Source organism: Choloepus didactylus, chromosome 7 (assembly GCF_015220235.1).
Source record: "Choloepus didactylus isolate mChoDid1 chromosome 7, mChoDid1.pri, whole genome shotgun sequence".
In the NCBI taxonomy this organism is placed as follows: domain Eukaryota; kingdom Metazoa; phylum Chordata; class Mammalia; order Pilosa; family Megalonychidae; genus Choloepus; species Choloepus didactylus.
The window spans coordinates 5,061,232-5,075,584 of record NC_051313.1 but is presented as its reverse complement, the minus strand read 5'-3'; the positions used below and the strand labels follow the sequence as shown (position 1 = coordinate 5,075,584).

The 14,353-nt window shown below is 47.5% G+C and overlaps 1 protein-coding gene across 6 annotated transcripts in view; it reads right to left on the bottom strand.

Moving 5' to 3' along the window:
* Nucleotides 1-363: 363 nt before the first annotated feature.
* HIVEP2 (HIVEP zinc finger 2) overlaps nucleotides 364-14,353 on the bottom strand; it is a 195,206-nt gene continuing 181,216 nt past the window's right edge. For 5 of the 6 annotated variants that reach the window (XM_037842122.1, XM_037842124.1, XM_037842123.1 and 2 more), the window contains 3 exons: nucleotides 12,991-13,092; nucleotides 11,278-12,173; nucleotides 1,950-2,759 (listed from right to left, as the gene is read on the bottom strand). In XM_037842122.1, the coding sequence (XP_037698050.1) occupies nucleotides 1,950-2,759; nucleotides 11,278-12,173; nucleotides 12,991-13,092 (1,808 nt within the window). Of the gene's footprint in view, nucleotides 2,760-11,277; nucleotides 12,174-12,990; nucleotides 13,093-14,353 lie in introns of all 6 variants that reach the window. The other variant, XM_037842126.1, reaches the window with a different exon arrangement.

Genomic DNA, 14,353 nt, shown 5'->3' with positions numbered 1-14,353 from the left:
TAAAGAGGTTTTGCAGTGGAATTGCAGGTGCGTGTGCCTATGGAGGGGGGCAGGGGGGGAATGTTAGTTTGCTTCATTCATGAGTCCTTTTAGCTGGAATGCTCAGTTGCTGATGGCCATATTTAGGTTTGGATATCCATATTTAGGTCCAAGAGTGGACCCTTGGTGGCCACTCTCTTTTCTAACGGACAGCACACTGCAAATGTCAGGGAACGTCTTCTCGCTTGTTAAAAGCTTTCCTCCTTGTCTGTCCTCAGGATGGGCAAAGCCCAGCACATAGAAGCACAGGTGGCAGCATCCAAATTTCTTTAGCAACAGAAGCGGGAAATTAAAATGTCAAACAACACATGAAAACTAGACACCTCCAGCATGTAATTGTATATTTATTTCTCTTTTTAAAGAACACTCCTTAATGTAATTCCATATACAAACTTGGTTTCACAGAATTAGAATCCACTAGGTAGCACGAACAACCCCACTACGTGTGCGTGCACAGGTCCCGGCAACCTCCCTCTAGGCCCCTCCTCTGAACCTGCACCCAAAGGCTCTCCCACCTTCAGACACGAACCCAAAGCCATTCTGAATGGGACATTCAAAATACACCACCCTCCCCCAGTTCTCTTTCCTTGAAAGCTCCTTTCCCGCTTTCCCCCTGAGATAGCCGGGAGAGCCCCTCGTCCCCTCTTGGATGGAGAGAGTGGCTTCCCTAAGGCTGTGGCCAGCCCCTGGCAGCGCATGGACCGATCAGCAGGACACGCCGAGCGGCCAGCAGGTCTCCACCCTGGCCCCCGTGCTCGCCCACCCCGAGCCCAGGCCTAGCCATTGCCATCAGGTGCGGCCAGCAGCGAGCTGGCTTCTCGACCCAGGGCCTGTCCACGGGCAGTGCACAGCACCACCTGCCAAGCCACCGGGCCGGCCGGTGACCAAGCGCACACAGTCCTCTGTGCTTCGCTGCTCAACCTGGAAAGACACTCTGGCGTAGGTCTGTGCAACCCAGGGTCCGACCGAGTTACATAAAGTTGTACCAGTGATGCACTTGTACATATTTACATGGGGCGGAATGTTTTCCCACATTTTTAGTTGAGTATATAGATCAACATGTTCACATAAGACCAAATACCTTTAATATTATTTATAACTGATTTATAAAGGTTTGAAAAAACTCACAATAGCACATTGTTTACTTTAATGCTTTACGGTACTATCGGTTTAAAATCACAATCAGCACTTAAGTTATAGTCAATCCAGCAAACAAGGGACAAAAAAAATTTACAAGAGTTAAGAACTGACTGATACATCCTTTATCGTTTCTTTTTTTAAACTAATGCGTAAGTGCAGAATAAGATACTCTAGTTTAAATATCTTGTTTACAATATACATTTTTGTTCTAGTTATGCAACGGTAAACCCCATGCTTCACATAGAAAAGCAATCCACAACATTAAGAAAAAATGTACAATTTATGAAACAAAGTAAATAAATATTAGTATTACAGAATTGGAGCTGTACATAAAAGCTGTTCAGTTTTAATCATATAAAAATATGTTTTAGTGCAACCTCACATATATATTGATGCCATTTTGCTTTACATCATTTAGATCCAAGTGTCCAAAAAAGGAAAGAAATTACATTTATTACAAAGCAGATACACAAATTCTAAAATATGTACAAATTACTGCTAAAAAATGCTTATAAGAATATAAGCAAAGTAAAGAAAAGGCACAAACATCTGTACAATTTTAAAAGTACCAGACCCAATAGGTTAATTTCAAATTTTGTTTTGGTCAGGCTCGTGATGACTTGGTATTTTACCTAATTCTTCTGATATAACAAAAGTATATATAATAGCAAACTACCGTAACTTAGGACAGGCATGCTACCGACTGGATCGCCCCTATTCCTAGAAAAGAAAATGGGAACACGTGGAAATGAGTCTCCATGCATCTTGGATCAATGCAGTCTGCTCTTCTCGGATGGCGAAGGCTCTCTGCGTTCCTCTGTGCTCGGAGGTAACTCCTGGCTGCTGGGGAAGCCCGGCTGTTTGTCGTCCCCGCCACTCCGGCTGTAAAACGTGGAATGAGCTGATGCAGTCTGCGATGTACCGAAAGCGTCCTTCTCGCCGTCCTGCAAGTCCAGGTGGGCAGCCGCGGGGCAGGGCGGGCCCGGCTCAGCCCCACTGAAGTGCCTGATGCCTGCGTGTGCACTCTCCCAGGGTTTCTGTGGGGGCTCCTGCCCCCGTGCCGGGGCGTCAGCCCCCAGCAGAGGGGCCTCTTCGGCGGCAATCCGGAGCGAGGCAATGGCTTTCGTACAGGTCTGTATGTTGTCCTCCTGCTCCCTCTCGGCGGCGTTCAGGCTGTCTTCCGAGGTGCTCTGCTTCATCAGCAGCCGGGGAGAGGAGGCAGCGCAAGGGCGACCAGATGCCTGCAAGCCGGGCAGCCTGGAGAGCGCGGGGGGCTCTTTGGCGAAGGGCTCCCCGGAAGCGCCCCTCTTCTCCTCGGAGCCCTCCATGGGCAGAGGCAATGTGGGCGGGGGGTGGAAACCGGGCAGGGCCGGCGGCATGGAGTGGACCAGCTGAATCCCGCCAACTGGCACCATGGGAACAGGGGCGCGCACTTGGAGCTGGGAGTGGAGTGGAAGGTGACTGAAGACGTGGTCAGTCGGGGCCTCGGGGGCAAGGCCGGAGCCTTGATGTTCAAAAGCACCTTCTTGGTCTCCGTAGAGACTGAAGTAGGGAACCTGAGGTGGGCCTCTTCGGAAACTCTGCGGGGGAAACAGAGAGAAACCTTCAGAGCCCACCCCGTACGTGTCATCTCCCCACCAGGCGAGTCCATCCATCCGCTCATGCAGCCATCACACTAAACACCTACTCCTTGCCTCGGTTTTCCGACTTTCAAGACAAAGGAGACGCCCCAGTTGTCTTTTGCAATCCCTGAATGAAGTGGTCAGCTGTGGAAAGCACTTTTGTTTTTAACCAGCATCGGTACAGATACACATTTCAGTTCTGTTTTTTATGGTTTTTTTTCCCCCATAAGAGAACATCAAAGCAAAAGCATGGATAATTACTAGGAAAAGTTTACCAAGCAAAAAACACTGACATTAGATTTTTCGATTTAAAAGAAATAGCTCTAACTAAATCAGAATGTATCCGTGTATTTTAGAAGTTAGACGATTGCCATCTGTGTACATCCTGGGCAGATTTTTAGTATTTTTCTTAAGTGTTGATAAGTACAACTGGATCAACAAGACTGAAAACTGACTTTTTTTTTTTTTTTTTAATGTTCCACAGAACAGATGACAAAATGATGATCCACAGATCGTTTCCTCAATGTATAAGACACTGGTCTAAAGGAATAAATCCCTGCTCAAGAGACAGTTCCCTGGAAGACCAGATTATTCATGAAATCATAAAGTAAGGCCATTTAAAGCATATACCAAAGGCGATTTTTGTAACACCAGCAAAGAAATTAACATTAAATATTTCAATTAATTGCAACTCATATTCTCTTATGTAGCTGGTGGCCAAAAGCAATTGTGGATTAGTTCTTCTTATATTATTATTTCCACTTACATATCTTCTTGGCTCTTAGTGAAATAAGGATACTCAAAATTCTGGGCCAGAACTCCAGATTTCACGACACCAGTTCCAAAATATAGAACCTATTTTCTATACTTGTTTTCATGACTAAACACAACTTAGAACTACACGATAAGACTCAGCCCCCTTTTTTTTATCTTGAGAACTTAAAATAGATGGATATAAACCTATCAAGTAGGGTAGTATCCCAGGAGAGAGACAAATAATGAGCTAATTCGTTCCAAGGATGTTTCAGTTCTAACGGTCAGGGGTAGGCTCTATCTGATTAGTGATGCATCCGGTTCTGTTCTGACGGTGAGACTGGTCCAGGAGCTCTGAATTACACAGCATCTCTGCTATCGGGGCCACACCTTATTCAAGCCAGAAACAAATGACCCCCCACGCCCAGAAGCGTGTCCTCACCCACCTTGTAGTCAGAAGGGCCTCAGAAGCCAGGAAGGACCAGGTGGGAATTTTACGGTTTGAGAAAGAATCATTTAACTGCCACAAACACACAAAACTCCGTACTGCATCGACTCTGATTTAGAAGAAAGACATGCCTGGGTGGAAGCATCGTAAGGCCTACTGTAATAATCTCTGAAGATAAACAGACAAATCTTTTCAATCACGGTTATCACAGATTCAGAGTTTCAAGGAGATGCAGCGTGGCTCCTTTTCCATTTTGCTTTGCTGGTCTCCGGCATGCTCTGCTCACACCTCCTCAGCACGGGGACTGGAGTGGGGTGTGGGTGAGATGGCTCCACCCCACAGAGGGAGAAATGTCCCATTACGCGAACTGACTTGAGATCCCCAACTCAAAGCCTACAAAGGGCATTGAATTAGCTTCTAAGACTGGAATATATTCAACATGTTCTCACTCCAATAAGATGTTATTTGTGGTAAGAATTAAAGTTTCCTATTCAGACCTTTTCTGACCAGAAATTAAATCATCAAAAGCGCAGAAATAGGTGTCTGAGGACAATTTCCTCCATGTGCCACCTGCACTGCCCCTAAAGCCATGGGGCATCCCCACACATAGGCACACACCCTCTCCCCCCACTCATTCCGTCTTCACTCTCCAAATCACCTTGGATCCCTTCCACCTGAGACCTTATTTTGTTTTGCAATTTGGGCCTTGTAACATGGTAGACAAACTCCCATTTTACTTAAATTACAGTAGGGAACGTCTCTGCTGTTGAAATATGAACAATGAATTCATGTGTGGGCTGGATTACGTGCCCTTCTAGACATATCTCCTGTACCAGATATTTTACCCTCTTGTCTGTACTGGTAGAGTCTTCCTGGAAGCAAATGCTCAGAAGGAGTCAGGGGTGCAGGAGGTTTACTGGGGGAGGGGAGTGAGGTGGGGTAATGCATGAGGAAGATGAAAGGGACAAGGGACGGGAGGCAGGTGCTCGGCTGGGGGCTTGTGGAGAGCACAGCCTCAACCAGGGTGATGGAAGGTGCTACAGTGGGTGACTGTGAACTTACTGTGCTCTTGGGGCTGAAGGGCAAGTCCTTCCAGGGAGGGAGATCTGCAAGCCACCAGGTAAGAAACTGCTGGAAAGAGGCCAGGTGAGCTGCCCAAGCCCACACAGGCGGCAGAGGTCGGGCTGGCCGGGAACCACGTCATGGCCCCAATACCCGTCCGCACTGCACACTCAGGAACAGAGCACACCTTCCTTTCCCTCCTGGCAATTTATCAATCCAAACTTGGAAAATGGAAAAGGAAATCTATTTCCTTATAAAAGATAAGGCCAACTCACGATGAGGTCAGACCATACCTTTCAGACCATACCTTTTCTGACCATCTTCGAGACATACATAGAAGATTCTCAAAGATATTTATTGTATGCCCGAATAAATGACCTATTATGCTCCTTTTTATTTTATCTATCCTACAATTAAAACTAGGCAAAGGCATTAGGGCAGAAATGGCAAGGCAGAAGGACTCCTGGAGACTGAATATCGTTTCCTCCATCCTGCTCCCTGAACTTGTCATTCCAGACGGAGCCAGGCTGGAGCCCTCTGTCAAGGTTATGCACATAGACAAGGCAGGGCTAACAGCCTTTCAATCAGAAAGGATTTTTAGTCTGATTCCAATTAACCAGCATTGGAATGAAGACTCATCTAACACAGCAACCAGGAGAAACAGTTCTCAAGCACTGCCAATTCTATTTTGCTCTGGACCATAAGAATCTTATTCACCAACACAGAGAGAAGGAAATCCTTCTCTGCCTCTCCAGATGGTGGGACAGAGCAGCAAGTGAGAAGTGCCTGAGACCAGTGGCCTGTTTCATGGAGGACTCCCATATCCCTCATGGAATGTGAACAAAGCAGCAGGCTATTCATTCTCTAAAGACAATTATATTTCATAACTGCCTTGCACAAAACTCAGGCTTCATGAATGGTAAAGTTTAGCAACTCAATTAAAAATCCAGGACAGCTGGTTTAAAAAAACTATGGTGCAGACTCAGGCAAGATGGCGGCATAGAGAGAAGTGGAAGCTAAGTAGTCCCCCTGGAACAACTACAAAAACCAGAAACAACTAGTAAATAATCCAGAATAACTGCGGGGGGACAAACGAGACCATCCATTCATCATACACCAACCTGAATTGGGAGGAATGCCCGAGAACACAGCATAAAATCTGTAAGTAAAACCTGCGGAACCAGGTCGGGAGACCCCCTCCCCCATAGCCCGAGCTGCAGAGCCTCATGGTGCCACAGAGAAGCTCTCTCCCAGCAAGCGAATACAGCTCAGCTGAGCTCCAACTGGGGTTTTAAGTAGCAAGTGTGAACTGCTCACTACAGGTACGCAGCCCCAAAAAACGGAGGCTTTGGGTGACGACTGACCTTGGAGAGCAGGAGGGTTGCCTTGGACTGGGTCTGAAGGGGACTATCTGTTTCTTTTCTGGCTCAGTGGAGAAAGCCCCAGTCATTTTCAGTTTCCAGGGTTGTGACTCCGGGAAGGGTGGAGACAGCACAAGCAGAGAGCGAGACCATTGAAATGCTAATGACCTCCACCTGGGGGTCTGTCTTCTCTAGGAGGAAAGGGGTGGGGCCCTTTCCATTCAGAACCAGACCCCAGAGCCTGGGGGAACACGGCCATACCTCCTCACACCAGTCAAGAATTATAGGCTAACAGGCATCACCTGCTGGGCAGAAAAGCACAGTGACCTGAGGCATCAAAGGGTGGAGCAATTTTCTAAGACACACCCGCAGGGAAACCAGATACTGAATATTTCTTCCCTCTAGGACCTGAGCCTGTTCTGGTCTGGGAAAACCTGATTTGGATAACCAAGGAAACCATGCCTAGACAACGGAAAATTACAACCTACACTAAGAAAAACAAAGTTATGGCCCAGTCAAAGGAACAAACATACACTTCAACTGAGATACAGGAATTTAAACAACTAATGCTAAATCAATTCAAAAAGTTTAGAGAAGATATTGCAAAAGAGATAAGAGGCTGTAAAGGAAGCACTGGACATGTATACGGCAAAAATCAAAAGTTCAAAAAACCTACTAGTAGAATCTATGGAAATGAAAGGCACAACACAAGAGATGAAAGACACAATGGAAACATACAACAGCAGATCTCAAGAGGCAGAAGAAAACACTCAGGAACTGGAGAACAAAACACCTGAAAGCCTACACGCAAAGGAGCAGATGGAGAAAAGAATGAAAAAATATGAGCAACGTCTCCGGGAACTCAAGGATGAAACAAAGTACAATAATGTACATATCATTGGTGTCCCAGAAGGAGAAGAGAAGGGAAAGGGGGCAGAAGCAATAATAGAGGAAATAATTAATAAAAATTTCCCATCTCTTATGAAAGACATAAAATTATAGATCCAAGAAGCACAGCATACTCCAAACAGAAGAGATATGAATAGGCCTACGCTAAGACACTTAATAATCAGATTATCAAATGTCAAAGACAAAGAGAGAATCCTGAAAGCAGCAAGAGAAAAGCAATCCATTACATACAAAGGAAGCTTAATAAAACTATGTGCAGATCTCTCAGCAGAAACCATGGAGGCAAGAAGGAAGTGGTGTGATATATTTAAGATACTGAAAGAGAAAAACCGCCAACCAAGAATCCTGTATCCAGCAAAGCTGTCCTTCAAATATGAGGGAGAGCTCAAAATATTTTCTGACAAACAGACAATGAGAGACTTTGTGAACAAGACACCTGCCTACAGGAAATACTAAAGGGAGCACTACAGGGTGATAGAAGACAGGAGTGTGTGGTTTGGAAAACAATTTTGGGAGATGGTAGCACAACAATGTAAGTACACTGAACAAAGGTAACTATGAATACGGTTGAGAGAGGAAGGTGGGGGGCATGTGAGACACCACAAGAAAGGAGGAAAGATAATGACTGGGACTGTGTAACTTGGTGAAATCTAGAGTATTCAACAATTGTGATAAAATGTACAAATATGTTCTTTTACGAGGGAGAGCAAGCAAATGTCAACCTTGCAAGGTGTTAAAAATGGGGAGGGATTGGGGGAGTGATGCAATTAGCATAAACTAGAGACTGTAACTAATAGAATCATTGTATTATGCTTCCTTTAATGTAACAAAGGTGATATACCAAGGTGAATGCAGATAAGAGGGGGGGATAGGGGAGGCATGTTAGACACTTGACATTGGTGGTATTGTCTGATTCTTTATTCTACTTTGATTTAAGGTTATTTTTCCTTTTGCTGCTTCCTAGCTGTCATTTTTTTGTTTCCTCTTTCTGTTGCCTCTCTACCTTCTGACTCTCCCTCCTGCCTTGTGGAAGAAATGTAGATGCTCTTGGTTAGTATGAGCAGAATGTTCAATTAGGATGAACTTAAATGTTTGGAAATGAACAGGGGTGTTGGTAGCAAGATGTGAGAATAACTAACAGTGCCGAATGGTGTGTGAATGAGGTGGAAAGGGGAAGCTCAGAGTCATATATGTCACCAGAAGGAAAGTTGGAGGTCAAAAGATGGAAATGTATAAAACTGAATCCTATGGTGGGCAATGTCCATGATCAACTGCACAAATACTAGAAAGCACTTCATGAACCAGAACAAATGTATGACAATACAATTAGAAGTTAATAATAGAGGGGCATATAGGGAAGAACTATATACCTATTACAAACTATATACTACAGTTAGTAGTATTTCAACATTTTTTCATAAACAGTAACAAACGTACTATATCAATACTAGGAGTCAACAATTGAGGGGGGTTGGTTAGGGATAGGGGAGGTTTAGAGTTTCCTTTTCTTTTTTTCTCTTTTCATCTTTCACTTTATTTCTTGTCTGGAGTAATGAAAAGTTTCTAAAAATTGAACAAAAATTAAGTGTGATGGATGCACAGCTGTATGAGGGTACCCAGGGGCAAGTGATTGTACACTTTGGATGTTTGGATAATTGTATGGTATCTGAACAATCTCAATAAAAATGAAAAAAAAAAAAAAAAAACAAAAAAAAAAAAAAAAAAACTATGGTGCAAACTCAGGACTAATTAAACCAATCTCTGTCCAGCAGCAGTTTTCTGGGAACATATCCCCAAATTAGATGAACCCCCTCAGCCCACCCTGCACGTCCTCGGCCCGGCCAACCGTGCACTGCTGGTGGAGGGTCTCCTCCGGGGCCTGACTGAGGCTGGTGTTCTGTGGCTGCTGCTGACTGAAGAGGCTCCAGCGTCTCACAAACACCACAGAGAACGTCCAGCTGGCAAACGCCGGCCAGGGCTGCAGGGCAGGCCAAGGGCCTCCTCTCACCCCCCACCAGCGTCTCAGCATCTGGGGGCCTCCGCCACCCCAGAGAGAGCTGTGCACCCCTCATGGTGCCTGAGAATCACAGGGATTCGCAGCTCTCTAACTGTAACGGCATAAACTGCAGAAAGAAAACCCTTCCCTTCTACGTAGTACCACCCAGACACAGAAACCTGTGGTGAGGACTGCTTTTCCTTTGCCGGCTTAATTGGCCCTCAAGTTGTGCCACGATTGCCATGTATATTTCTGCAGCTAGTGCACCACGAAGACTAGGTCGGTTCCAGGCTTGAGAGAAAGGATGTTGAGAACTGGGTAGTGAAATGCAGGAGGGAGCTTCCCTGAAGCTTAAAAATGACACCCCAAGCTTATGATTCAGGATGGCGGAAGGGTGGGAGAGAGGAACCTGCCTCCTTTGACTGCGAAGGATGGTGCTGATTCCCAGGGCAGAGATCCAGGGGAGAGGGGATCCAGAGGGGACAGGGATCCAGGGGGGAAGGAGGGGACCCAGAGGAGAGAGGGAATCCAGGGGGGAGAGGGGATCCAGAGGAGACAGGGGATCCAGGGGGGAGAGGGGATCCAGATGGGATGGGGATCCAGGGGGGAAGGAGAGGACCCAGAAGAGAGAGGGAATCCAGGGGGGAGAGGGGACCCAGAGGGGAGAGGGGATCCAGGGTGGAGAGGGGATCCACAGGGGAGAGGGGATCCAGATGGGACGGGGATCCAGGAGTGAAGGAGGGGACCCAGAAGAGAGAGGGAATCCAGGGGGGAGAGGGGACCCAGAGGGGAGAGGGGATCCAGAAGAGAGAGGGAATCCAGGGGGGAGAGGGGATCCAGAGGAGACAGGGGATCCAGGGGGGAGAGGGGATCCAGAGGAGACAGGGGATCCACAGGGGAGAGGGAATCCAGAGGGGAGAGGGGATCCAGGGGGGAAGGAGGGGACCCAGAGGAGAGAGGGAATCCAGCGGGGAGAGGGACTCCAGAAGGGAGAGGGGGATATAGCGGAGAAATGGGAGAGCCGGAGGGGAGAGGGGATCCAGAGGGGAAAGAAGGGATCCAGAAGGAAGAGCGGATCCAGAGGAGAGAGGGGATCCAGAAGGGAGAAGGGATCCAGAAGAAAGAGAGTACAGCAAAGCGTCAAGAGGGGAGAAATAGCCCATGAACAACCAACAGACTCAAAATGAATCACTTCGTGCACATGCTAAGTATCTGTTCCTTAGTCTGTGAAAACCCTGAAGCAGCGGAGTGAAACGCGGGGGAAGGAGAGCAGGTGCCTCAGAGCCCGCCTGCCTGTCAGTCACCGGGCCCTGCCCCGCCCCCTTGCTCTCCCGGCTCCCATCCCCTCGGGGCCGCCCCCGCCCTCTCGCTCACTCGGGCTCCCCTGGCAGCAGGACGGTGCCAGCGTCTCCCGCCCTTGACTGACACACGGAAGGGAGCGGCCTTCTCTCCTCCCTCAGCCCCTCCTAGTTCCACACCCCATCGCACTGTGCACAAGGGAAGGAGTGCAGTACATACTACAAAAACCCACACATTCGGAAGTCAAGGCTAGTGACTGAGTCAGAATCCTTACCTGGCAAAGAGTTACGTAAATGGCACCTCAGTGTCCCAAGTGGCTATGGCTATGCATTCATGAAATGCCAAAGGCTTCCGTTGCTTAATCACGTAAGCGTTTCAGCTCAGGTCACCCATTAGGGAAGCTTAGGAAACACCTAGAAAGGCCTCAGCTGTAACTTGGAAACACACTAGTGCCTTGATGCAACACTGCATGGGGCAATGCACAGCCCTGCTCCTGACATGCAGTAAAAATGCCCCCTGCCCCTTTCGGTACCCAGCCCCACATGTGCCCGTGAGAAGTACCCAGACAACGATGCATTCCACTCTAGGTTTTGCTGAGAGGCCCTGTTGGCTTCAGCACAGATTACAAGAGAAAGCTGCTATACTCACGGGAGGCCCCAGCAGGATGGGCTCTGCTTGCAAATACTGCCCCAAGGACAACGGCGGGTTGGGGTACAGGGCCCTTCTGGGGGACGGCGCTCTCACGGAGGTCTTGTATCTGCGGTCTCTTCTGGGAGAAAGGTCTCTCCTTGCCATCACATCCTTTCCAGGTGACACTGGCCTCCTTGGGGACAGATGCCTTCTCGGGGAAGCATCTCTTTGTGACATCTCTCTCCTCAAGGCAGCCTCTTTTCTTGGTGAGAGATGTCTCAGGGGCGACAGTTCTCTCCGTGGTGACAAATGTCTTCTGGGTGATAAATCTCCTTTGGGCATCAGATACCTCTTTGGTGAATTATCTCGACAGGGTGAGGAGTCGTACCCCGGGGAGGAATGATGGCTTGCGGGCGAGAAGTCCCTGGGGGAAGAGCCGGGCTCTGACGACAGCAGGCAGTCTTCCTCCATGCAGCTGGGGATGCTCAGCCTGTCCTTGTCGGGCTCAGAGTCCGTGCTCCTGCTCTGGAAGAGCCTCTGGTAGGCGGTCATCTGCGTGTCTTCGCACGAGTCACTTGGGGTCATGAGCTGAGTGACCTGAATGCTGGGCAAAGTGACCAAGTAGCTCATCAGCGAAGGATGTGCCAGGGAACCCTCGGAAGGGCCCCCGTGGGGTGCGGCACCAACGTTCACGGGCAAGGAGGAGAACCGAGGGGGCTGCGGGCTGGTGCTTCGCGACCGGGTTTTTGGCGTCAAGTCTCCCTGGTCGTCGAAGTCATCGTCGTCCTCATCATCGTCGTCGTTATCGTCTCCATCCTCGCCATCCGATTCCTCAGCATCTGAGAACTGGTGATCAGTTGAAATGCTGGACATGCTGTGCTTCTCAGCTGCTTTGTGCAACTCTTCCATATTTTCTGAAATAGTTGAATAGAGACAGTAGAGCTCAAGATCCAAACAGCAAGGTGAGGCGCAAACCTAGGCCCTGTCTCTTTCCTGAGGTCTCCCCAGCCCTCCACCCACTCTGAGCTCTGAGAACTCTCGCTGGGCAGTCAGCCTATGGGAGCTGGGTCGGTTCTGATCCTTTCATGTACCTGTCTGGTTTCAGCCCCACCCCACAATAAAGATGCCCTAATGGGACCTCATATCCCAGCACATTGTTCCCTCATAGAAAACCCTCAACAAATGAACATAGTTTATGTTATTAATGATGATTCTAGAGGGAAAATGAAAGTAACTGTCTTTACATTTAAGTAGCAAATCTATGTGAAAGCAGCGCATCTACATGAAAATGGCGTATCTACATGCAAGTGGTCTACATCTCAGAGGGCCTGGGCAACCCCCAGGTTTTCTGCTTAAGTTCATGATGGATTTTTTTTTTCTACTAGGTTTTCTCTTAATAGGAATAATGCATTAAAATGATTTAAAAATCCCAAAGAGCTTCATAAAATTTAAATTATTATCACAATGCAAATGCAGTTAGATTTCCTTCATGGTTCTAGAAGAGAGCATTTCCATAGTAAGGCCTCTTTTTCCTTCAGTCTCAGCTGAGATGTAATTACATCTTCTCAGTAGATTTTAGGAAAGTCAATGTGTCAGACTTCTCTTCTATATTTAGTATTTAATAAAATGACAAATGATCAGCTTTAACCAAATTCTAAACACCTTTCACTGCCTCAGTCTCAAGCTGCAGTGAGTGGGGAGAAGGGGTCAGCGAACTAAACTCTGATTTACCTGCTTCCTCGGTCTCTGTATCGTCCACTGACGTCATCGAGACGCCCAGCTCCAGGCACTTCTTCATGTGCGCTTTAGATTTCATATGTTTTGTTAGGTTTCCTAGCAAACACAGCCAAACACAGAGAGAGAAACTGTCACCAGACTGTGACAACTGTTCCCAGATTCAATGCTGAAGCGCACAAGCGGCACAACGTGGACTCGCTCCTACACTACCCGCTTCAACCCGGAGAGCAGCGACCTAATCTCGGAAGACGCAAGCCCCCAAGATGGGCCCAGCCTCCGCGCTCCTCTGTTCCGGAAGGCCTGAGGATGTCCAGGGTTGGCTCCTGCTGCACGCGGGGCTGGGATCCCGTAGCTCTGTCTGGGCCGAGGGTGCTGCCCTCCCAGGACGCCCAGTGGTCACCCCAAGGGCTGGGGCTCACCTCAGGGCACCGTCAGGATGCAGAGTTCCCGAAAGCACCCCACATCCACCCCAGGCCCAGCATTTTCTTATCTCCCAAGGAGTCCTCAGGGAAGTGCTATACAAAAGGCTTGATTGTACAAGGACAGTGGATATTATTTAAAGGAGTTTATTTTTACTTCTTCTGAAATGCAAATGAGTGCCCCCTCCCCTTTTTTCCTGGCTTAAAATGCGGCACACCTGTACCTTTTGGATACTTTTTTAATAAAGAAGAAACAACGTGGAGAGGATGCATGTTTGTGCTTCCAACAAACCAGTCAAACAAGCTAGGAGTGTGAGCTATAACCACAGCTCTTCTACAAACAGAAAAGACTGATTCAGGTCTCTACCAGAGATGATTTTAACTGGCTTTGATCTTCCTCGAAGGGCAGTGGAGCAGGTTGACTGTTGTGTAAATTTAAAGTTAAAATGTTGGAAATGAAGGATGTTATGGGGAGGGTATGGCCCTAGGACCCACCAGAGCCGATGCAGAATGTGCTTTTTCCGAAGTTGTGCTGTAGGTAACTCCTGTTTCTTTGTCTTCTGAGCACACTGGGCTTTTGGACATGTTCATGCTTTCATAAAATGAGAGAAATATAACCAAAGCAACTTCTTGTGAAAATACTTTTATATAAATCTATTTGCGAAGGACAGATTTTTTTTTTGCAAGGGCAGAATACCATTTCAAGGCAATTCCTAATAATATGCGATTAACAGTTGTGTCCTTAAAATAAGGAATTGCCTCTGTGCTGATAAATACACAGGAACAGGAGCTATCTGATTTCAATGCATAATTAATGTCACGGTGGATGGAGGAGCCCACCTGGGACCTGTGGACCTCTACATTATTCATGCTCTTGAAACCAACCGACCTTGGGCACGTGTTTTCTTTCCAGCTGCTGCCTAATGCCAGCAGGTTCT